General features: G+C 39.9%; 1 protein-coding gene across 1 annotated transcript; it reads right to left on the minus strand.

The window, feature by feature from the left end:
• Positions 1-249: 249 nt before the first annotated feature.
• Positions 250-14653, minus strand: RBP3 (retinol binding protein 3; the record flags this gene model as incomplete). Its single annotated transcript, XM_079536597.1, has 4 exons — positions 250-578; positions 2330-2472; positions 4969-5159; positions 11606-14653. 4 exons carry the CDS (start codon positions 14651-14653, stop codon positions 250-252), a joined length of 3711 nt encoding a protein of 1236 aa, XP_079392723.1.
• Positions 14654-25533: the final 10880 nt, after the last annotated feature.

Genomic DNA, 25533 nt, shown 5'->3' on the forward strand with positions numbered 1-25533 from the left:
CTTGGGCAGAAAACAAATAGATAACATATAGAGAAACACCTGTACCCTTCTCATCCTTTCACATGCACACATACACACCCTGTTAGATATTTGTGGTCTCAATTTTGCATTAGTTACTGAAATTAGAAGTAAGTCTTGCTCTGGGCTCCAAAACCCATTATTGGTTCAGCTCATGAGAGTACAAGTCCATCAGGCTCCTTTGAAAACCACAGCTACCTACTTTTTTGAGGAGCACACGCCCCCGTTGGACTATCTTGAGCTGTGCAGGTGAGCACTGAGGACCTCTTTTGCTTTGATGAGGGCTGTTACTGCTGGTGTTTCCATGTGAGGGGTCACCCCTTTCCCTTCCCAAGAAGTGCTTTCTGCAGAGATGACTGATCGTGCAGTGGGGATGATGATGTAGAAGTTGGTATCATCTACTTGGTATGTCTGTGGGGAATGGGACCCACCACTGGTCTGTTCTCCAATAATGAGTGCTCTGCCCAGCCTCTTCATTATGAAGACAAACTCCTCAGCAGCCCCAGCTGTCACAGCACTGGTGAGGATAATCAGTCCTTTCTGGGAGCCATACCTCTCCCCTGCCAGAAAGAACAAAAAGCATCACAAAGTTTGGCCATTTTCAGAGATTTATTTCTGCAACTAAGCCAATGTATACTTAACTCCCTTCTTGCTATTAATAAGCAAAGATTTTGAAAACCTACTTTGTATCTACAATATTATTAAATCACTATTTTCCCTATTCCAGCTGCTACAGTATAAGAAATACTGTCACTCTGTATGGTGTTCCTGTGCCACCAGTTTCTAATATGAGCTCCAACAGCTGGGAGGCCAGTTCATGGTTACTACTGCTGGCTTGGACTTCCACTGGAGCTTGTGGAGCAGTGGGATATGCAGGTGAGGAAAACGATGTTTTTCACTTCCCCAGCAGGAGTACTCAAAACTCAGCCAGCAGCATCTTCAATTACATTCTCATCTCTGCTCTAGGAACATGGCTGTCATCGTGCTTAGCCTTCAAACCATGCAGGCAGCATTTTATGAAACTATTATTACAGTGGTTTCCCACAGGCTTTTTATAGTCTATAAATGGAAGCTGTTGCACAGCCTTTGTCCCAGGCCCTTCAACAAATACCCCCTTAATTTTTTTCTGTCAGCCAAGTTGTTTCATTCCCTTACATAAACCATCTGACAGAGTAGTTCTCTTTAATCGTATTTTCAATATATCTGAGTACACTGAGTACTTTTTGAAAGCTTAGATCATTGAAACTATGACCAATGTGTCATAAGTGGGACTTGATAACTTGAAAGTTACTTAAAACTGCTTTAAAAATATCATTCCTTAAGTTAAGTAAATCTAATTCTCATATGTAGCTGTAAGAGAGGGGCCAATAGCATGGTAATTAATTTTCACACCATCTTTGGTCTTCTCATTTCACTGTAGACTTAATATCCATTAGAAGACCCTTTTCACAGTAGATATATATAATACAGGACCAGATCCAGCTCCTTTGAAGTTAATATGAGTCTGCCTGTTCTCTTTGATGGGAACTGGAATGTGTCCATAGTAATCATACCCCCTTAGCACAGCCCACCTCTAACTGTCTGAGAGAATAGATGGATCCTGCAGCCTGCCACGAAGTTTAACTGTTTCAGTATACTCAAAGCCAGTAACTGCAGATACCGTGTAGCACGTCTTTCAGAAGTCTCTCAGTTTTAAAGGGGAAAAGAATTAAAGCCAGTATTTAAGGCTGTCCAGTTCTCTAACTACACTTCATGAGCACTGAAGATCTCTCTCCCTGCATGTTGCAGCATCCCACCAACTTCTGGGGACGACGGGGTAGGGTGTGACACGTCACTAAGTGGTCCAAATGCACTCAGATGTGCAAAATTTAATGCCTTGTTTGCTCTTGCCATCTCTAGACAAATTGGGCTACTGCCTGTATTCTCATCTACTGAAATAGTATTTGAAGATCACACAGGTAGAAATTGAAGTGCTACAGGTAAAACTTAAGTGAGTATTGGAAGAGATATTACTACAAGTCTAAGCAGCAAGGGGTTTATTTTTGTCAGCTTCATAGCAGTAAGTCATAGTTGCCATCTACTGTATTCAGCTAAAATTCTGGTTAATGAACTTCTGCATCTAACATACTACACTGCTAGGAATTATTGAGGATAGCCTTAAAGACAGGACTGAGATGCACATTTTTGTTATTATAGCTTGAGCTAGTTGTAGGAGGTGCTTTCTTCTAATGAGTTATAGTATCTGATGGCTCCCTCTAAAACACAACACCAGAAATGTGAAGCCACTCTGAAAATAAATTGTCATTCTCACCTCTGAGCTGTGACTGAGTCCATATTTCCTTTACTGAGTCACTGGGTCTGTCATAAACTTTGTCCAGCAGAACATGATGTCCTTGATCGAAGAAATACGAGCATAAGATTGGTATGGAATTGGTGTAACCTCCAATATTGTACCTTTTCAGAAATTTAGAATATGAAGAAAATAAGTGAAAATTTGTTGCAGACGCTAAATCTCCCTTCCAAGTACATAATTACTGGGAGTACTTAATGCTATATTTTGATGTGTTTACATTCATTCTCCTCCACCAGCAGAAACAAAATCCCATCTAACAGGCTGGAATTGTTACTTCCTACAGTTGGCTACAAATGTAAACAGAACACAGAGAAGTCTGTTTTTCTCTGGATTCTCTAGGAGAAAAAAATATCAGAAAGTACACAGCGGCTTTTAATTTGTAGAGAAACATCAGGTTTGTTATTCTTCTGCTTTGACTAATCCACAGTGTCACTGATAAAGGCAGTGTGAATAAATACCTAACCTGAAGGACAAAGCAGCTGTCACTGCACAGATTTAGGAGGCAGTGATCTGAGTTATTGCCAAAAAAGCCAAGTCCTGCCTATTGGTGGTAACAGACTGGCCAAGGTGGAGGAGCACTGATATTTGTTGTCTTCTTGCTGCAGAGTCATCCCTCCCCAAGAGGATTAATTTGATTATCAGATATAGTCAAGAAGTCAACATGACCTCCTGCACTTTCAAGAAAGGAAAGAGGTGTTTAAGGTGCATTTTCCCATCTAGACACATATACAATGCATTGCCAACCTCGTGCAGCTGGCTGAACAGCAGAGAGATGGAAGTATTCACCAGAGAGAAGCCAGGCAGCAAGATGACAGAGCAGCTGCCTGCCCTGCAGTGTATGCCTCACAGACTTGAGCTGGTGAGGTACAGAAGATTTTGAAGGAAAAGCAAATGTCAAGACATCTCCCTCCTCTGCAAACATCAGTTTAGAGGCTTCTCCAATTATCAAACTTGTTGTCAAGAAAAAGAAACATGGCTTATGATGAACACAAGAAACATTTTGACAAGACAATAGAAATAGAGCAATGCTGGAGAGCTCTTTCTGGGACTCTCCAGGGCAGAAAAACTGCAGAAACTTTAGTCAGTAATACTAACTGAGCAGCTGTGAGAATTTTAACTCGACTCTTTCGGGCAAGATCTTCCTTCACTATAGAATTTTTGTGTGACATTAGGAAAGATATCTAGTTTACCAGTATCTTTGTTCTCTGTGCTGTGATAAATAAAAATATGGAGTTGGTGAGTAGCCAAGGAGGTGAATTGCAAGGTGAGAGACATTATGTATTACAGTTGATCTTATGCAAAATTGGAATTATCAGTTTTGCCCTAAAATAATCATGCTGACTTAGTTTGAGTTTCAAAATGTAAAATGCTTGGGGTTCTTTTTATGTGATTTCAGAGACTGAGCCTTCTCAATGCTCTCAGGTCTGCTTTCTCAAAGGGGTGGAAATAAGATAAAGATAAAAAAAAACAAAGCAAGCGAAGAAAAAGACTATCCTGAGACCATTTCTTACCTGGGATGTGGCATCATCCTTGCTACTTTGTTGGCCCTGGCATGAGTAACGAATTGTGAAAAATCAGAGGAAGAAAAGTGAAAGCCCTGGCCCTATCTCAAGTCTATTTAAAGGTAGTGATATCTCTGCTTAAATGAATTTCAGTGCCAGGTGATTTTGATTGACTGTAATACTTCCTCATTTGTACTCACACAGTGGGAGCTGTGCTCATCTTTTCCTGCATGTGCTGCAAATCCCAGAAGAAAACTAAGAAAATTGACAACTTTTGAAAGACTCATTATAGCAATAAACAGAAATTGCTCCAGTATTAAAAACTGGCTCTTTTTAATTGTTGTTTATAACATTTTGGGCTTATAAACTTTTGAAAACAAGGCAAGGGAATAAACTATAGAAATATTTTATGGGAAATGTACCCTTCTGGTATTCATCTGCACTGATAGCTGACAACAAATGGATGCCATCTTCTGGCTTATTAAACTTTGAGCACTGTTGACACACTGGAGTGTCCAACACAGTCCCAAAAGAGAAGGCACAGGACTGCTGCACAGCAGGGTCTAGGAGTGCCAGAGTATTTTTCAGGCAAGAGAGTGCCCTTAGGCCACCCTTGTGCTCTGTGCATAAGAGTCATTCTGTACAAGGCTGACTACTCAGTATAATTTGGCAGATATGGCAGTCTAGATGCTGCAACAGGCTTATACGTGATCTGTTTGTTTGACCATTTGACTTGACCACTGCCTGCAGTGAAATATTTAATTAGGCCATACATATATAATTATTACAAGACACATGCAGAGTTAGATTAGAAAGAAATCAGAGAAAGAAAACAGATGTGAAGTCCAGGATTGTGTCCTGCAGCGTATCCCGTAGATTTGCCTATTTAGTTTTAAACATCTCAAGTGATAGTACAGTTTCTCTTGAGATATACTTCCAGACTGTTATTGTTTTCTTTGGCTGATTTCCTTTTCTCATTTAATTCCAGTAATATTACTCTGTAAACAGGACAATAAGGCATGTAAAGCTAATTCTCTGTCACAAATAAAATGCTGTTTCAAAAGAGGTTTGGTTATTTGCCATTCAAAGGTTTACCTCATGTCTATGATTAATGCATCTGTGTGAACAATTTTCTTCCAAACATGCTCTACCAGTAGATCAGACACCTGGGTTAGAAGTTCACAGTCTCCAAACATATCAAATCTCAGATAGCCGATATTGTTTTCCAATACGTTTGTGTGGAATGAAAATTTAATCAGATCTTCAAAAACTTCTGGGGAAGGGATCTGAAAGAGTTTGGAAAAACAAAACAAATCATTTGCTGGCACTGATAGCTTGGCACAAGATTTAAAAGGAATTTTGTGAGCCAGGATTAGTCCAGGTGGAACACACCTAAGAAACTGACCAAATTTGAAGAATGATAATGTAACAATATTAAAACTTCTGCATATTTAACTTAGTTTGGCATTGCTTGCTTTGCCCAGTATAGGATCCCTGAATAGCATGTCAAGAAACTGGATCAGGCCCCCATTTGTCAAGTCTCAGTTCATTTTTCAAAAATACAGGAATTTCCTTGGGCCAAAGAGACTAAGAAGGCCACAAAAACCACCCCAGGCCTGCAGCATAAGTCATCATCACAGACCTGCCACCCAAGTCCTTCTGTTTCCTCCAGCAATTCTTTCTAATGAAGGCATTTGGGGCCTTTTTAGTCTCATGGTTGGGCTTAGCTGACAAACAGCTGCTGGCTACAGGTGAAACCATTCCCAGGCACTGATAACAAGCCAGCCTCTGTGACAGTGAGGGACTTCATGTGTTGGGCATGTGCTGGCATGATAATGAGGTAGACGTGTGTTAAGTCTTTTCATATGGTAGCCTTGTGCATGGAATTTCACGTTAAGCTGTGATTAATTTCGTTTTTGTTTATCTGGATGTTATTAAACAGCAGACATTTTTTTCATAGCAAAGCATAGCCAACTAATAAAGTTGTTCTAGTAACCCTATATTATTTGGAGACAAAGTCTGTTGCTATTGCCAAACTTATGTTTTCCATACATATTTCTGAAAACTGAAGATTCTCCAGCTTATGGAGATAAGGCTTTGGTATATATATTACTTCTGTGACCTTCTGCAATGTGGGTTTTTCTCCTCAGGGTCTTTGTGAAAATGGTTGTATACTTGCTTTTTAATCAGTTTCTTTTTCTGCTATAGCTCAGCCCCAGGCAATCCATAGCTTTATAGTGAAAAGTACAAAGAATCAGCAATGCCACATGAGAGGTGCTCTCCCAACCTGCAACATGATCCAGAACTTGGGAGACATCTGTTCTTGACACAGTTTAAGCATCACATTACCTTATGTGATACATAAGGTAATACTCCCTTTACCTTGGGGAGTATTACCTTATGTATCACACTTCTGCCTGCCCTGAGCTTCTTCAGTATTCATTATATATGCCAAAATTTCAACCATAAATTCAAAAGTTTCACTGGCCAATAGTGTTGATCTAATGCTGAGAGTAAACTCAATTGAGCCCTCTTCTGTACTTTCTTTCTCATTGTACCTTGTAAAAATAACCACTGTTCTTGACTGTAAACATATAAGTCTGAGCTGCTGAGTTTGTCATTTCCAATCCAATTCCCAGTGACAGCAATGCTACTTGATCTGTTCACTGTACTTTGATTAACAAATCACAGTTTTGAAGAATATGTCCAGCATGCCCTGCATTGTTCTGACAGAGCTTATTTCTAGTTCAGAGGTACTAGTCCCCTCCGGAGAAAAAAAATCATCACTCATTGGTAACATGCAAATAAAACTGATGTGGTACTCTCAGCCACTTACCAATGATATCAATTGAATACTCACATTTCTTACTTCTCCTATAAAATAATTGTAAGATACTCAGCCAGAAGCATGCTGATCAAGAATAATCCTTCTGTCTATACCTGGTAATATTTTTTTTTCTACATGTTATTTATGGCTGTAAAAAATGCATCAATATACATCTATTCCAAACGCTCTAAAAGGAAGTCAGACAAAAAGCACTTGGAATGCACTTTCTTAAAACAAAAAGAAGGAAAAACCCTCCTAATTTTTAAAGGGAGGAGAAGGCTGGGATTGACATTATGAAATTACTGTCTTTGACAACCACAGGTTCATGACACTGAAACATAGGTTTCATGCTGCTGGTATCTCAGGAGGTGAGCCTAATTTCAGAGACCAACAGTATAACTTCCTTTGGAAGGCAGGACTATGTTTGAAGGTCAAGGACAAGCCAGGACAGGATGCAGCTGAGACTAAGATCCTGCTGCTCAGTTAGGCAGTGTTTACACACAAATGACTTGATGGTTAAATATAAAACCTCAGGTGCCTTAAGAACAGTATGAGCAATCTGGCTAGAGTAAAGGATCTCCAAGCTAACATCACTTAACCCAAGAAGAATTTTTTTGTTAACTATATAGGGTGTCCAGTTCTATTCTGCAATCACCTTCTACATATACGTGGCCTAAGTAGAACCTGTAGCGTGACACAAAATAAGACCTAGATTGCTGCCCTGGGAAACATGCATGGATTTTCATCACTGGCTCATACACCAACCATAGGCAAGTTGCTTTAACAGTTGCACCTCTTGCCTCCTGTCTCCCCTTACACCTCTCCCCTATGCTGTTTTATTTATTTAAACAGAAACTGCATTTTCATAGTTAATTTCATGCTGACCATTGTAGTTTAACTATTACAGATAATTATCTGTAATACAGATATGTATTAAGGCTGCTAGTGCTGTCAACTTCCAGATTAAAATATCATCAGCTAACCTTGTGCTGTTGCTTATCCAAAGGCTGGCATTAGAACCACAATATCTTGGGGCAGTGTGGGGATGTTTCTTCTTTCCTTTTCAGAATAACATTGGATACTTTTGTGCACCCTTACAATCTGAAAGGAAACCATCCAACCTAGTAGGTTCCTCAGCTCAAGAACTGAGCAGGATCAGCAATCTCCCTGAAAGCTGCTTCTCACTTGCTCCCAAAAACTTCCAGTGACAGAGATACATTTCCTCCTCAGGCAGTCCTAGTATGTCACTAACTTTACAAGATGTTCCTATTATCTTGTGTAAACACTCTAAATTTACTGCTTTCTGCAGTTTAAGTGCATTACATCTTGGCCTGTTCAACACAGACAAGGAAAGAGATTTACTCCCTTCTTATTTAAAAATCACCTCTTATCTATCTGAAAACTGGTTTTGTGTATCATCTGTCTTCTTGTCTCTTGAATAAACACCTCAAATCCTTTAAACTTTTCCAAGACAATTGTTGCCTACTCTTCACTTCTATTCATATTTCCTGGGCTCTTCTCTCTTGAGCCACAACTTTTCAGAATAGTATTGCACAAGACTGGATACTGTGCACTCCAACTGAGGCTTCAGAGTTAAGATGGAGCTGAAGGCTTTGCATGTTTTACCAATTAGATGTGCTTCTCTATACCATTTTCATGATGATTATTTTTTTACTGCAACAACTTCCCTTTGTGAAATTGTGTTCAGACTGTGAACTCTGTAGGACCCATACACTTTTGTACAGAGCTCCTTCCAAACAACCCATTCTCCTCTCAGAGTAATGCAGTCAATTACTCTCACTCTAGAAACTAGAAAAATCTTGCATATGTTCTTATTTAATTCCATCCAACTTTTCACAGATAATTTCTCCAATTATTCTGGATCTATGTCTTTGAATCCTTATTCTGTCCTTCATTATGCCAGAACGGAGAGGTTACCATAAGCAAGAGCTGAAATGCACTTGGACAGCTCTCTGAGAAGGATTAAAAGAGGTTATTTAAGGGTGTCAGTCCACAGTGGGAGAGTGCAGTAAGCAGCTGTACTTTCACCCTTCAATGGGCTGCTCAGCACAGCAGCGCACCAGCCTGTTGTGACAACATATAGTTTTCGTTGCAAACCAGGCAGCAAAAGGTTATAAAATCCATAAAGTATTGTTATTTTCTAGCCTGGAATACCCTTGAAGATTACATTGGAAAATATGATTCTCAGCTGAGTTTTGAGTTGTCATCTAGCACCCACTGAAAAATTCATAAAAATAATGTAAATTTTATGTATTATGTATTAAATGCAAATCTACTTTAACGTTAATGACAAAGCATTTGACAGGCACAGGTCTCTTATGAGGCTAGAATAGCTACCAAAGGAGTATTCATCCCCTCAAAGAACTCTGCTTTACAAGCAAAAACCTCTTTTCACAAACTATATATGCAACATTTGACCTCTGGAAAGTCTGACTTGGGAAAGTGGCATTTATGCAGCAGAGATCTCCAGCTAGCATTGACCTTGCTGCTGTCATGGAGGAGATGTATTCACTACCCAGTATTATGCTTCAGCAGCTCTTCTAGTGTAGCAGATACAAAGGTCTACATGCATTTCGCTCGTCTGTCTCCCGTGTCCCATTCCATCCCTTCTGCAGTTATTCATCATCACTTTCATTTAATTGTGTTGGATCTGCTTCACTGTCAAGGTCATTATCAACAAATCCCACTGTTATGGGAAAGGGTGGCTGGAAGGTTGGTAGCACAAGGAAAAAAGCAGCTCTTTGATTTTTAAGGAATGAGCATAATGCAGATTAAAGAGCCACTTTTTGCTCCTGTTTAAAACTGTCCTAAAAAAGATGGATTTATAATTGCATTTAATGCTATTATGTAAACATCACAGTAACCTCAAGTCATTTACTTTCTGGGATACTGGAATGGGGGATTTCTGAAATGATCTACAGAAAGCACCTGTCTCAGCTCTGCAAAAGCAAGGCAGAATCAATTATCCTCTAAGAGGAGTCAAGAAGAGACAGGGACAGTGCGGAAAAAAAAAAGGGGGTGAGGAAATTAAGGTACCTCTACTGTCCAAAAGGAACAACCCTTACTTCAAATTTTAGTTCGCTCACTTTCTTTTGCCAAAAAACATCTCAGTGGTACTTTCTGATCTCTTGTCATCCCAAAGAACTCATGAAGTTCAGTAAACTGGGAATACCTCCTCCTTTGGCTGCTATCCTAGCATCATAAGAGACCCTGCTTCTCCTCTGTTCTGTATACCTTATTCCCCTTGAAGAAATCTCACTTTCGTCCAGATTTTCATGCACACTGCTATGATTTCCTTCATGTTGATGAGACCCCCCCGACCTTTTCTAACCATTTTGCTTGACAGAGTTGACATAAATATGGGTATTAGTTAGCATAATAGCATTTCCTCATTAGCTCTATCAAGATCAGAATTTCACATCATGTGAAAAACAAGATTTTTCTACATTCTGTTCTCAACATTCAAGGCATGAATAAAATAATTTTTAATAAAAATAGATGACAATATCCATTAGGAGACTACAGATAATAGGGTGACTAAGTTACAGGATGGAGATGCATAACCGCTATTAGTCTGCTAATAATTTAGCAGGAGGCACTGTCAAAAATCCCTTTAGAGAGAAATATTCTACACCCAATAAGCGTAGGAGAGGAATGATGGAATAGAAAACACAATCCTTTAATTAACGATTTCCATTTAACTAATTAACGAATGCCATTTAAGCATTTTTTCTATTTGTGGTTGCTTGTTTGTTTTTATAATTTTGCTTGGAGGTAAAAATTCTTGGTTAACAAACTTGATAAAAATGCCCTCCCTGCAAAAATGCTTGGATTTTATCCCTGACCTTTGTTTTGGAGATAATACCACAAAGATCACACTCACCTTAATTCATGCATGCCCAAAACTTCAGAGGGTAGGAACCCACAGATTTCCTTCCCCAGGAAACATTCAATAGTTACCTGACATTTGGAATACTCTGGTTCACTGCAAAAGCAAATGCAATCTCTTCAAAACATAATTTTATGAGTCCCCGTGGAAATGACGGCTCTGATAGTCGTGCTGGAGCAGTGGCCAGAAAGATGATAACTCCATCCAAGAAAGGAATCAGGTTATCCTAACCCTCTTTTTAATTTGAACATGGAATTGTAACAAGTGCTCCTGGGAGCTCCCTTCAGCACAACAATGAACAAGAAAGATTGCCAAGGCAGACCAGTGTATAAATAGGCAGGCTCAGAACAAAGCACAGACTGTTATGCAAACCACCCAGCAAGAACAAAAAGAGATTATTAAAAATAAATTTCTCCCAAGAGTCACCTAATTTCTACCCAGATACTTCTTCCAAAGTATTTCTAGCTCACTGGCAGACTATCTGATGCTGAGCATAAGATGCAATCAGAACAACTTTTCGCCACCGATACAAAAGGAGTGGCTTATTATTCAGGTATAACAGAGTTAAAAGACGACAGATACGGCAATTTTACATATAAAAAATCCAGTGCAAAATGGGATCGCATGTTTTGCAAGTATATGCACTTACTCTGGACCAACTAAGTTTTTCTTAGGCTGCAAACTCATTTTTTATCAGTAGTTTTCTGTGTTAGTTTATTACAGCTTGAAAAACCATAATACTTTTCTGTGATAGGAAATGATGAGGTATTTTCTCTCCAATATAGAAACCCTGCATTAGAATCTTTACATGTGGTAGACAGCTACTGATGGAGCAGCCTGGAGGCAGGTGCCTCCAGAATGCACGCAACCAGAACTATCATCTACTACCACAAGCTACTACCCTGGCTTGTCTTAGTGTAAGACAGAGTACAGTGCCCACTCAGGCACTGACTTCAAGCTAGCATAAATATAGCAGAGTACAAAAACAACTGTACCTCTTTTGGCACAATCCCTGGAATGCTGTCTTTGGCATGTTCTGGAATGTAGAGCATTTTCAGGTGTTCATCATCAGAAAGAGCTTGCAAGATTGCAGTCAACTTCCTGGCCAGCTCCTTTTCCGAATTAATCCTTTTGTAATTTTCTTTGTTGATACTTCTGGTGAGGTTGGATGCTATATCAGTCCCAGCGTCTACAAAAGCATAATTTTCTGCCACAAGCTTACCTATGGTTTTCACTATCTGTGGCACCTGTGCACGCAGGTTGGCAATGTGCTGAGCTACAGCCAAGGCTTCACTGGCTTGGATGGTGATATGTGGCTCTGCTCCAGACACACTCCACACTTTGCCAGTGACTGGACTGAGCACCACTTGGCTAGGGATGGAGGCATATAAGGAGCTGTTGCCAACTCGGTAAATACCCACTGAGAGGGAACCACCTACTGTGGGCTCACCAATAACTGTGGCACGGTGTAGGTCCTTCATAGAGCGAGTGAAAGCTTCAGCTGCTGAGCCACTCATATGGCTTGTTAGGATGTAGATGTCCTTGAGGGAGCCATATCTCTTGCCAGTAACCTTGGGGAGAGTCCACACCTCTGTGCTGCGGGAGGTACTACGATCAAAGACAGTGTAGAGGTGTTGACGAGGTTCAGGCTCAAAGAAATAGGAACAAAGTATTGGTACAGCAGTGGAGTAGCCACCTGTATTGTATCTCATGTCAATAATCATGGCATCTGTGTCAACCAGCTTGTTCCAGACCATCTGCACCAGCTGAGGTCCAATTGCTTTTACAGTTTCTGCCTCAGCCATCATATCGAAGCGAAGATATCCCAGGTTGCCTGGCAATACCTCGATTTTGAAGAGTGCATCAATGATATAGCTGAGTTCCTCGGGGCTGGGAATCATGTTGGGAAGCTGTTCTTCTAGCGTTGGTTCCACATGGCTGTGGAAAACATGAAGCCGATGATCCCCTGATGCCTCCTGCAAGTCACTAGTAAGCTGGGAAGCCAATGTCTCAAAGTCTACAGCTGATCGATAACCTCCTTGAATTCGTTTGGTGCTGAGCATAACACTTGCCTTTTCAGCCACTTCTGGGATGGCATAGTGAGCCTCTAGAAGCTGCCCAGTACTCTCCAAAAGCATCCCCATTTTCCTGTGAAAAGCTAGCACCTCTTCTGCCTTCTCCAGTGCATCCTCAGCCAACACTATTGCATCAGGCACAACACCACCACCCATCCAGCTTTCCCCATGGTTGTCAATGAAGGTGATAACTGGGACTGTGATGGTTAGGCCACAAGTTATTCCTTGTTCAGGCTGCAGCAGAGGGAAGGTACGGGTATGTGAGAGGCTACCTGCTGTGATCTCACCGATCAGCGTGGCACGGCCTAGTGATTGCATGAGGTAAGCAAACTCCTCAGCAGCTGTAGCAGTGTGGCGGCTGGTGAGCACATAGATGCCACGCTGAGCTCCATATGTTTGGGCCAGCAGTTCTGCCTGGCTTTTATGCTCTTGTGTATGGTTGGTGCGCCTGTCATAGGTTGTGAAGAGATGGACAGGGCTAGCAGTAGGATCTTGGAAGTAAGAGATCAACACAGGCACAGCAGAGGAGGAAGGGCCACCAGGGTTGTAACGTAGGTCCATGATCATGCTCTCTGTATTTTGGAGAGGCTCCCAGACTTTTTTTACAATGTAAGGTCCCAATTTATCAAGAACAGAGGCATCAGCAAACTCATCAAAGCGCATGTAGCCCACATTGCCTGGCAACACTGACACTTTGAAGACAGTATCCACCAAGGCATGCAGCAATTGCTCATTATCAGGCAAATTGGCTGCCATTGCAATTGGCATCTCATCAGGAAGGGCAGCAGTTTCACCAGGCATCATGGCTCGGACCAACAGACGAGGGTCCTCAGATAAGGTCTGCATCTCAGTGTTGAGCTTGGTGGCAAGGTCCTCTGCTGACTGCACAGTAGAGAAGTCAGAGGTAGCAAGGTGCCGCAGCAGCACTGGCACTCGCTCCACTAAGCTGTAATAGTCCTTTAAAATATCTGTGAGGCGACTTAGAGTGCCAGGCACAGCTCTGCGCACTGCTAGGATGTCCAAGGATTTCTGCAAGGCTTTCTCTGCCTCAGAAGCCACACATGGCATCACTCCACTCACCTCCCAGCTCTGTCCACCCCCACTCAAGGGGCTGATAGATCGTGACACAGGAACCATCATGTAGAAATTAGAAGAGCCAATACGTAGCTTCTGGATGTCCAGTGAGCCCCCAGCTGTCTTCTCCCCAACAGTGATAGCTCTGCTCATGTGCTTCAGGATGTAAGCCACATCTTCAGCCACTCCTGTGGTGTGATGACTGATCAAAACAATGACGTCCTTGTCTTTGCTGTATCTCTCTCCCAACACTTTTGGCAATGTCCATACCTCAGTAGTGGTGTTGGAAGGCCGATTGTACACAGTTTCAATATGTAGCATCTTGTCTGCTTCGTGCAAGTATGAGATAATGAAGGGAATTCCAGAGATCTGACCTCCAGTGCTGTAACGAAGATCTATCACCAAGGCAGAAGTATTTATGAGTGTTTTCCATACCTTGTCTACCAGAAATGCTCCAACTTTCTCCACAACTTCCTGTCCTATGACATAATCAATCCTTAGGTAGCCAACATTTCCTTCCAGCTTGTCATATATGACTGCATGTTCAACAAGACTCAGGAGTTGTTCCCGAGTGAGGTAAGTTTCAGCTTCTTGTTTAGGAGCTGCATGAGGTGATGGCTCATAGGAAATTTCTAGTCTTGGATCATTCAGAGCACCCTGTACTCCAGCTGTCAAGACATTGGCCAGCATTTTTGGATCAGAAATGTCCAGGATCTCCCCACTCTTGATGGCTTGCTCAATGGCTTCTTGCATTCCCACTAGATTTTCAGGATAGCAGTAGTTATCCAGTAGGACTTTAGCCATGTCCAGCACAAGGGTTGGCTGAAAGATTTCCTCTGCAGATATACTGCACATGATCAGAACAGAGAACAGGAATAAATTTGTTCCAATCATTTTGTATGGAATAAAAAAGGAAATGTTCATAAGAAAGAAGTCAAAAGCTCTTATCTGTCAGAATGATGATAGCTCTCCGCTGTTCCTCTGTTTGTGAATCACACTGAAGTCTCTGCATAGAGTACGGGTGCACCAATGAGATAAAAATCTTTTATCTGCATTAAACCTTTAATCTCATTAAAATGGAGTGCATCATCCAAAGTGCACGAATAGATGAAGTTCAGCTTCTTGCTGCTTTACAGACATCTTATGAAACAGTAACAAACTTCAAGGAATATCCTTCTGGCAGTTAATTGTTTTCAAAAAGCAGTACATTGCCTGTTATAAACAAGGCCTGACTTATTCTATCAGTGGATTGCTTGAATCCGAATCTTTGATCTTAACCAAATTAAAGCAGCCATAATACAGTCTTTCACCATTATTTATGAAAAGCTTATAACCAGTAGATTTTTCATGTAACTTAGTTGTATCAATATTTAATGTCTTTTTTTCAGAAGTTGTTGATGATAATTGTCTTTGGTGTTTTCCAGTCTGTGCTGCTATGGACTGCTCTTTCCTTCTGACTAAGAGGTCCAAACAAGGAACTCCAGACATTTGAAACAGCTCATAAAATCCAAGGTAATGACAGCCTGTTAATTTTTATGCTGAGAATTGCCAGCATTTTAAATAAGGCTTTGAACTACATTCGCTTCAGTGTAATGCAGCTAAATGTGAGGTGACTTTAATCTTCATAATTTGCACTCAATTAGGATTTACTTCTAATACCATTGAGTAACATATGGTCATGTCTGATGACAGCTCCCAGCCAATGGACTTTAGGCTCAACATACTAAAATAGAACGTGGGGGGTTGTTTTCCTCTGTTCATAATGTACTTGGGACCCTATTGTATTAAGTGTTTGAAAGAGGATCAGAATATGCAGTATACAGCTTCAGGCTGTACCCATGTAAATTGTCAGCACCCAGAGCTGCAGTACGACATGCCAAAAACATACAAGAGCAGATTCCTGGATTTTAAATCTGAAATAAGTTACTACTTCAGTCAATCTGCTTGCAGGAGGTAGCTGTAAGTATTGACTAGGAAAATGTGGGTGAAGCATGCTTTTACACTACTTTCAAAACGTTACTTGTTGCCACATACAAAATTAACCAGAGATGAGAGCCTAAAACTGATCTATCCCAGCTGGGAACATTCTGTTGGTGTCATGAATAAGGTCTGCCTGTAACACAGATCAACCACTCATGTGAAGTTTAGTGTAGAACTTTCTGGACCATTCAGTAATAGTAATGATAGAATTCTATGGAGCTTCTTCCTTCAACATGCCCATATACCTAGGCTGTATATGTTGATACTAGTCTATTCACGCAGATGCTGTATAATACCGTGCTTGATTTATACCTGTGTGTATGGAAATATACAAGTGATGGAAAATTAAACATTCATGGGACACTTCTCCTCCCCATATCATGATTTTTCAGAAAGTCTCAACCACTACATGAACTTTTTTGGGGAAAATTATTTTGAATCTATTATTTTGTTCTTGAAAATTTATACATTTCTTCTGAATAAACAAAACAAAGGGGCATCAAGCAGAACTTCTGACCATAAATCAGGCAAAGAAGTTAAACAAATTTTTTTTTTTTTTTTTAAATCCTCTCTCCTTGAGAGCACAGGGACTAGAGGAACTTTCTGATAACATGTTTAAAGAATATAAGAGGAAGCAATTTTCATGCAAAGCATAATTAAACTTTCAAAGCTTATTGCTAGAGGATTTGTGAGCACCTAAAGTATGTGAGCTAAGAATTTGCACAAATTAATGGAGGATAAACTCATTTGTCTTCAGTCTAGTTGCACTTTCATGTTTAGGAAGTTCTTACATGGATATGTGCAGAAGCCAGAACGTTGTACTACAAAAAAGGACGCTTTACACTCCTGCTTATACTCTCAAGTATCCCTCTGGGTTACCATCAGAAATAAAGCCTATTTTACAGAAAAATCTAACTCAAGTTCTTACCTTAAACCTTTCGTCTCTTTTATGAGAAACATTCAGTTTTTTCCAACAAGTTGTCTGTAACAAGTGATCTCATTGAATATTTGGATGCGTTCAGAAAAGAATTAGTATTCTAGATAAAAAATCTAAATCAGTATTCATGACATCATTTTGGTGGTGTTTTTTTTTTTTTTTTAAATATAGATCTTAGATCCTACCATAAAAACACTGAATGCAAGCTTAGAGCATCACAACAGTGGGATTCCAGGATGTGCCAACCTTAATCATAGGTAATCTGTACAGTGGTGAATGTAAGGGCTGGAGCCCTCGGAAACACTTTAAGCAGTTTAGCCTGTTCTGCTCTTTTCAACCTTCTTACAAATTTCAGGACCTGCAGTATTTATCTAAACCAACAATATTCTGTGTTTTTTTTTTTTTTTTTTTTTTTTGTTTTTGTTTTTTTTTAATGAAGAATAAGAAAGTATGACATTTAAATGTTATACAGATTGTCTTGTCTATACAGTGGTTTTATTGGTGTTATGTTAAGAAAAATAAATCCAACAAGGGCAACATTTACATAATACTAAGAGTCCATTAGACTCTTTAGTCTTTTTTGCTCATTAGCAAAACTGAAACATGATGATATAAGTACCTTAAGCAACCAAGTAGTGCTATTATCCATTAAAATTAAGTCTTCATTTAAAAAAAAAATGCAGCCACTTCCCTCGTCAAACAAGGGCACTGGGATATAGTTGAAACTATACTATAGTTGGGATATAGTATACTACTGGGATATAGTTGAAACTATACTATAGTTGAAACTGTTGCTGATAACACATAAATATGTAATTAAGCTCCAAGCGTGCTGTGGCAGTGTGGTGTGTGCCTGATTGGTAGAGAAACTGAGATTCAGATGTGTTACATCTTAGCTTGGAGGAATGGTGGGGTGAGAGAGTTGGCTGCTCTATACTGTGACAACGTGTGATGCACACCACAAGGCTTAATCCAGGACGTTATCACCAGCTTAAATTGCTCTTCTTTCTTTCTTCCTGTGAAGCATAACCCAGCATTCTAGGACAAAGTAGCATGAATAAAAATGCTCCAGCAAAACCACATTTTGTACAGAAGTTGACATTTGAGCTCAAGGATTTATTGCCAGAGCTGTGTTTATTCTTTGTGTGGACAATGCAGTGGCTAAGGCCTCAGAAAATGGGCTTCTGTTTCTAGCTCTGCCACTACCCTACTGAAATTACTTTGGGCAAATTGAGTACTATTGCTTTTCTAACCCAAGGCTCCTCTATTTGTCAGCTTGTAAAGTCCTGAGGACAAAGAATATCTTTCGCTACATTAATGCCCACTACATACCCATCCCTTCCTCCCTAACTCAGACAGTGTCTCTAAATGCTATTAAAACAGGAATAATCTGATGTACTGCAGTATATCACTTCAGTAGATTAAATACATCTCAAACTTCATAAACTCGTACTTTAATTCTGAAGCACCACACTTTCTACATACTGACTAAGGCAGGGGATTTTTGAAGTTAGACCACTAGCAACTGCAATTGCATGGATACACAGTCTGAATTCTGCTACGCTACACTTTGAAGCACTTTTAAAACTTTATTTCCACCGTCTTTCAATTAATTTGAAAATGAAGATATCAATTCACTGATTTTGTATTGATGGAAAAAAAAAAAGTAGAAAGATTAAGAAAAAAGTGACATGTTAAACAATGAAGTAAAAATGCCTAGACATGAAGGGATTAGATATTTTGCCTGCTGGGCTAGGGGGTTGGAGTTTTTTCATGAGTCCCCTTTCCTACTTCTATATTTCCTTCTTCCTTTTACTCCTGCTGCGTGCTAGATGAGGGCATGCCCAGGAGTCAGGGAACAGGGTTACAAAATGGATCCGTTGTGACAGGAATTGGGAAAAAAAGTACAGTAATCCATATCCCTAAGAATATGTCAGGATGGATCTCTATTTCTGTCTGTTTGTACAGTAGCTTTAAGCATACAGCTTTCTATCCCACAAAAAGAATTACATAGCATGTTTATGAAATAAATACACACAGTATTTTCTTTTTCAAGTCTTCAAAACACGCAAATAAAGGACAACTGTAATATAGAAAAATATTTTGAAGCATAGGATAGTGGTGGAAATAAGGTTGAAGTATTAACCATTAGAACTGGAGAAGGTTAAAGTTTTTTAATTTTGTGTAAGTAACTCCATTTTATAACGTAGACCACAGTAAATCTTCAAGATTTTTTTTTTATTTTAAGAAGGGTGTTCTTTCTGTGAATCCTCTGTTAGAACACAGATTAATACAACTTGAAATGAAAAGGGATTATTCAAACTACTTCACTTGTAGCTTTCTGCAAAAGGCATGCCATAGGATGTTGTAGGTGTAATATGTGAGATATTAGTTTTCACTTCCCCTCATTCTGAATATAACAGACATAGATGAACAGTCATGAAGACCATCCTCAGAAAGGAGGTAGCCAAAAAACACAAAGAAATTTTATCAGGATATTTATGTCAGATAACTGCTTTTCATAGTTAAGTGGGCACTATATACTCCATTAAACTCGATACATATATTTTCTGTCTAGCACTTAAGGAATCATCTCCTGAGATTTGCAATATTCTTCTCCAGTATAGCCTTACTCAGAGATGAGAAGTCAGGAAATAACCCTTTCTTACATGTAAAATCATAAGATTTAAACAGGAATGCTTTCTGCTTCCCCCAACTCCCCTTATACTTACTGGGCATGGCATCATGTTCTAAAGACTCCTATATTAGAAAGACTAGGTTTTCAGCTGAAGTTTTTAAAAAGGTAAGGTTTTAAAAAATACATTATTACGAAATAGAAAGAATAACAAGATAGCAGAGCAGCAAGGTCTTAAGCAATAGCAAACGAGGATCTGCTTAAATACAAGAGAGCAGACAGAGAAAGAGGGGAAAAAAAAAACAAAAACAACACAACAACAGCAACAAACTAACAAACTGCCTACCTTCCAAAAGCCTAGAATGCCCTCAGGTAGGCAAGAATCTCCATAAAAATGCTCTTACGTCCATTGCCACCCCTTAAACAAGATCTGGGAAGGGGTGGATCCTTGCTTTATCCCTTCTGGTAACTCAGGTGCCTTGCGTGCACCTGAGCTGTCCCAGGTTGGCCTCACCTTCCTAACAGTTGCTCAGTAACTGGCTCAAGTGGTGACTTAGCATTTTCATAACATGCATATAAAGGATTATAGTTTGCTTCCCCTAATGAAAGCTAAGGGATGGTAAGATCCTATAGCTTAATGTATTTCTCTAGTTTGATATGTATTTCTCTAGTTTGATATGTATTTCTCTTGTGCTTTTTTGCTATTGCCCTTTGCTGTTAGTGCACTGAAACAAACCCCATTTCATATTGCGACTGTGAAATAAGCACTTTAACTAATGTGTATGACTTAAAAGTGGAACAGGGTATTCTTCTACGCTACAGTTATGTTTGGGTTCTCTTACACTGATCTGATAATCATCTTTTACTGCTACCTTTGTAATTCTTCATTTTGTAAGTTTTGTAAGTACAAGAGTTACATTTTTGGTAAGTATGCTGTATAATGCAGTTCTGTTCACTGAACTCTTGTTATCTGCTTCCAAAATATAATACTACCATCACATTTCACTTTTAGTATTATTCAAGCTAAATGACTATTTTGATCATAGCTTTGAGCCAAACTCAACAGCTCCAGCCTAGTTCTAGCATTTATAGCTCACAAAATTTTATAATCCTTTAAAATTTGCCCTCAGATTCTGACTTTTAGTAGCTATGGTCTTCCCACATACTCAAAGTAGAGGCATTTTCTTTTATCTGTCTCTGGCCAGTTTGCACGCAAGGTCTGCACCACTCTGACTGCATACTAAAAAGCTTCTACAAGAGACAGTGTAAAAATTTTTCTACTCCTCCTATATTCTCTGATGGTCATCTGCTGCTCACCGTTCCCTTAGCAGGGTCATTGTGGACCACTTGGTTACTGTTAAATTGCAGTAGCAGGAGGCTCATCTGAAGGTGGCAGCAAGAGCAGCTTTCTCACTGAGAGAAATGATTTTTTGAACTTAGAAGCTATCCTAACAGGATTTGGAAATAAACTAACTTTGGTTTTAATAGAGCCTCCTAATACAGTTGCATTTTAATGTAACAGTGATACTGGACTCCTAAATACTGAGAGGCAGGGTTTATTAGCTCAAGCATAGGACTGTGCTAATGAAAACTTTAATACTTCCAGGACTCTGGTAAGTATTTCTAGACAAACCTCCCCTGCCTTTTATAGATGTACAAGTCTGGGTCAGTACTGCTTCATTGCTGTCTGCGTTGGGCATTACTGGATTGCATAGGTATGGTCTATGACTGTCTTTTCTGTTTTGGTCTCGTTATATTTGATACAAAGAGAACCTTGTTTCTGAGTAGGCTTTTTAGGCACCTTAGTAGTACAAGTAATGAATAATATCACCTTAAGGTTCCCTTATAACTCTCAGGCTAAAAGAAGTAATGTTTCAGACCTTATAGCATACAAATCTGTAGAAATTGAAATTAAAGCTGATGAAGTTGTTTTTAATGTCGAAAGATTTACATTTTAAGAAAACAGCACTTCAAACGAATAAGGATTATATTTGTATATTTTAATTTTCCTCTGCTAATATGCCTTTCCCTTTCCTTCCTTTCCCTTCCTAGAAGGGACACTAAAAAGCATCCAAGAAAGAGAGAAGCAAAGGAAGAAAAGTATGAGAAGACAGGTCATGATTTAATTGAAAGACTTGGGAATGGTTGGAAGCATACATTTCCATTATCTCTGTTTTCAGCAGGGATTCATGATGCATGCAGAAACAGGTGGAGGGAGAGCCATCACAGCTCATAGCACAGCTTTAATAAACTCACATTGCGCAGCTCTACTGAACTGCTATACTCTGGATAAGCAGAAGATTCAGGAAGTCTTCAGAGAAATGCTTTGCTGCTATCCAGCCTCAGCTAGTTTGTCACATAGTTTTGCATTCTGGTAAGTAGTTTTCCAACAAATTTAGGGAATTGATCTTCAGTCTTTAGAGAATTAATGTATTGTGTGCTTACACTGCATTGTAGATTTATTTCCATTTCTAATTGATTTCTTTTGAGAGCGGTGCACCAAAAAAATGTTAGCTAGTACTAAAAAGTGAATATTGAATATTCCATCATGAGACCTGCTATCCTTATTATTTGAAAAAAAGTGAGAACTCCAGTAACACAGAGAAACCTTTGTTTAGCTGCCAGGTACTGCAAACAGCTGTCACCAAACTAAATCTTAGACACTGGGCTACTGATGCCCAGCCAGACCCAATGCCAGATCAAACACATCCTGCCTGTGCCATCACTGTGCTGACGTAGGATGCAAGTGCTCAGTATGTTCAGCCAGACTACTATTGCCATTTTAAGCTATCTAGTTTGCTGTAAAGTGGTCTTCTTTGCCACTGTCGGCTCAGAAACTTTGGTTACCAGCCTGGTACAAAGGCCTGGGCAGTCAGGCTGTTGCTTGCTCAATGCTTTTGTTGTGCTGGGCCAGCATCAAGGCTTGTGAGGGCCACCGGAAGGCCTGCAGGGCTCCAGCCAAAGCCTGCACCTCAGCAAAGGGCTGACTCACAGCATCTCATTTTCCAGTCCTACACTGAGGCCTTTCTCCTGTGAGGCTTCATCTGATTTATTACTGATGATCTACAAGAGGCTACAATCTTGGCAGCAGCTGACCACAACTTTGAGGCAGCTTGGCAGGATTATAACGGTGCTGAGGCAACCCAGTGGTGGCAGCCAGCTCAGAGGTGACAGCAAGGCAGTGTGGAGACGGAGAGCAGAGCAGGCTGTGGGCAGCCAAAAAGGAGACTGACTTACAACTGACATCATATTTAAGGCACCATGGGAGGGGGTAAGAAGGGCTCCTGACACCCTGGAGATGGTGCTGAAGGAACATGGAGGCCCCTCGGCCCAGAGATGGTGCTGAGGCAATGTGAGACAAAATTTAGAGAAAATATTGAAGAGTGAAGAAAGCTCCACGAGAAGTTTTGTAGGCCTCAGTCAAACCTAGAGCAGCATAGATGAGATATGTGGCTCAGGCACCTCCAGCTTTATCTTCCTGTCCTGCAATGAGACAAGCCGAGCTCTTTAAGTGCCTTGATCTCCAGAGACTGCTGCAGGACCTGCCCTGGTTTTGCCTGCGCTAAACATGCGACAAATGGTAAGTTGGGGAATTTGAATGGGTAGAAGGGGGGTGGTTAGATCTCAGATGCAGTCAGAGGGGAAGTGGAGCTCCTTTCAAGCTGTGGTTGAGATCTTGCCTCGCAGACATTGCTCATTTGCTACTTGTTTGTTTTCCCAAATTGTTCTATTCCCTTTTGTATCCTTCTAGTTGTCTTTGCAATAACAGACTTAATTCAGTACTGCATATGGGCAGCTACAGTTAATACCTCCTGCAGCTAACAGTGCAGCCCTATGCGGACCTCCATGTCGTGTGATTATTGTGGCCAGGCTCTGGGGAGGCTGGAGAAGATTCTGCTGTGATCTGGGAGCAGTGTTGGTTGTGCTAAAGCATAATTGTGTCTGAAATGATAAGCTTACTTGAGAGACTAAAACCCGTTGCCTAGAATTTCAGGAATTGGCAATTCTGGGTTAACATTTCTGTGCTGTCAGGATATTTTCAGTAAAAGGTATCTGAACACAGAGCAATTGGATATCTCCAGGTTCCCATGAGGCTACTGGCTTTTTTAAGAAATAGTGAAAATGGAGATCTTTCTGGCTTTTTGTGATCACTGTTGCAGTACTGCTGTTAAGTGGTAAATTGTATTTGCTGCTCTTCTATGTTGGGACATAGCATAGAGGATATTGTATGCTCCACATACACAGACAAGGTGGGAAGATATGTAAAAATATCCGTTTTCTCTCCTGAACATCTTCCATCAGCTAGTCACAGTATCTATTAAGAATGAAGTGCTGCTGGGTAGCCTTAAAATTGTCTATGGCATCAGCTAGTGATTGTAATGTTGAGGGGCTGTTATTACACAGCTAATGAGCCTGAATATGATGACACACTTTAGCCATATGTTTATGTTAAACAAATATGCTTTATTTTTAACTGTACGTCTGCTGGGCATTGCACAAGCCCCAACACGCTCTGCAATAGCAGCAAGCTACTGGTTAACATTCACAGTCTGGTGGAGAGAAAGTGTTTCTCAGTGCCTAATGGGGCCTGGCTTCATGCAGGTAGCAAGGTGCTTTGTGCTCTCTTTGCTACTTGTATATTTTCTAGTGCTTTTTGTCCACCTGGCTGACTCTACATTCCAAAGCAGCTGAAAAATTAGGGAACATGACCAATTATTTAAAATGAAATGTTCAAAACCTAGGCGTCCACATGTACAATGTCAAACCAAATATTGATTTGACAGATGCTTCAGCTGTGCTGTAGGTGGCATCTGTAGTCACTATCAGGTTCTCATTTTCTCTTGACCCTGTTCATCACACTGTGGAGAGATTCATGTTTTGATTTACTGCTGTACCATTCAAAATGTTAAGCCTATGGGAATGTGATTGTTAGAGCTGGCTGGAAGTGAAACTGATTTTTTTTGGGGTTGAAATACAAGAGAGACTTGTACAGTTTTGGGAAAGAGTCTGTAGAGCTTCTCTGAAGTTCTGATAGAATAGCTGGGATCTGAATTGAGTTTTTCCTCCTTTTTTTTCCCTCCCCCCCAGAAAATTGATTTTTGAGAAACTATCTCTGTGAACATGTGAGGACTTGTCTCTTTTCTTCTCCACTTATTAATTTGATAATTGACAAACTCCTGCACTCTATGAAGTCAGAATTACAATTAGGACCTAGTGTTTAGATGACTTGAGGGCACACAGCTACAATTACCTTGACACATGGGTGAAAAAGAATTCTAATTTGAACACACCAGATGTTTGCTAGGTAGTTTGTTTTACTTGAAGAAGAGAAGTTGTGCAAAATACTATAAATTTAGGAGATATCAATACAAAAGGGAGAGAAAACATTTCAAGGAGAAAGACATAACAACTGTAAGATGACAGAAGCCAGTGGGGAGTAGTAAAATGAGAGGATGCCACATGAAATTTAAGAGGTTAATGACATGCAGCTATGGATGGATAGAATTCTCATGGATCCCGATCTCAGATCTGATCCAATTGCAGTCCTCTTCTAATGGAAGAGGCTGTAAATCAGTCAGAGGATTCTGGTGAATCATGCTTTGTTCTCATAGTTTGTGATGTAACCAAAAGTTCTTGATGGAATTTACAACTGCTCTGCTTGCACTCACCTGCTATTCGCTCTGTATTCAGTTAACAATAGTAAATAAACTGCATATTAGATTTCAAGCAGAGCTGTTCATAGCAAATGAATTCGTCTTGCTCACAGGCAGCCCTAATTTAAAATATATGTATACATTTAAATCATGTTGGTTCCACATATTAAGCATATTTTTGTCTCATTAACATTTAATATTTTGAATATATATGTAGTTCACTGTGGGTTTGAATCTAAAGTGGTAGATTTTTTTGATGGAAGGTGGAATAGTAGGAAGAAAGTGGATTATGATGGCATTATATGGCACATTCCATCACACCTGAAACCAATGCAAAGCACTGTCTTTTCTTGTACAGGCAAAACCTTCGTTAGAATCAAAAAATGTTTTCCCTAGTTGCAGGAAACATGGGAGTTGTTGTTTAATGAAAATAGAAGTAAGGACAGGATAAACCATTGTCTGGTAGTGTATTTCTCCTAAAGTAATGTAAGTGCCCCAGAACATTAAAAAAGGAGTTATCAATTTTTCCCAGACTTCTAAAGAGTGAAAGAATTTTGTATGTAAAACA

This window comes from Tetrao urogallus (genome assembly GCF_951394365.1).
Source record: "Tetrao urogallus genome assembly, chromosome: 5".
Classification (NCBI taxonomy): domain Eukaryota; kingdom Metazoa; phylum Chordata; class Aves; order Galliformes; family Phasianidae; genus Tetrao; species Tetrao urogallus.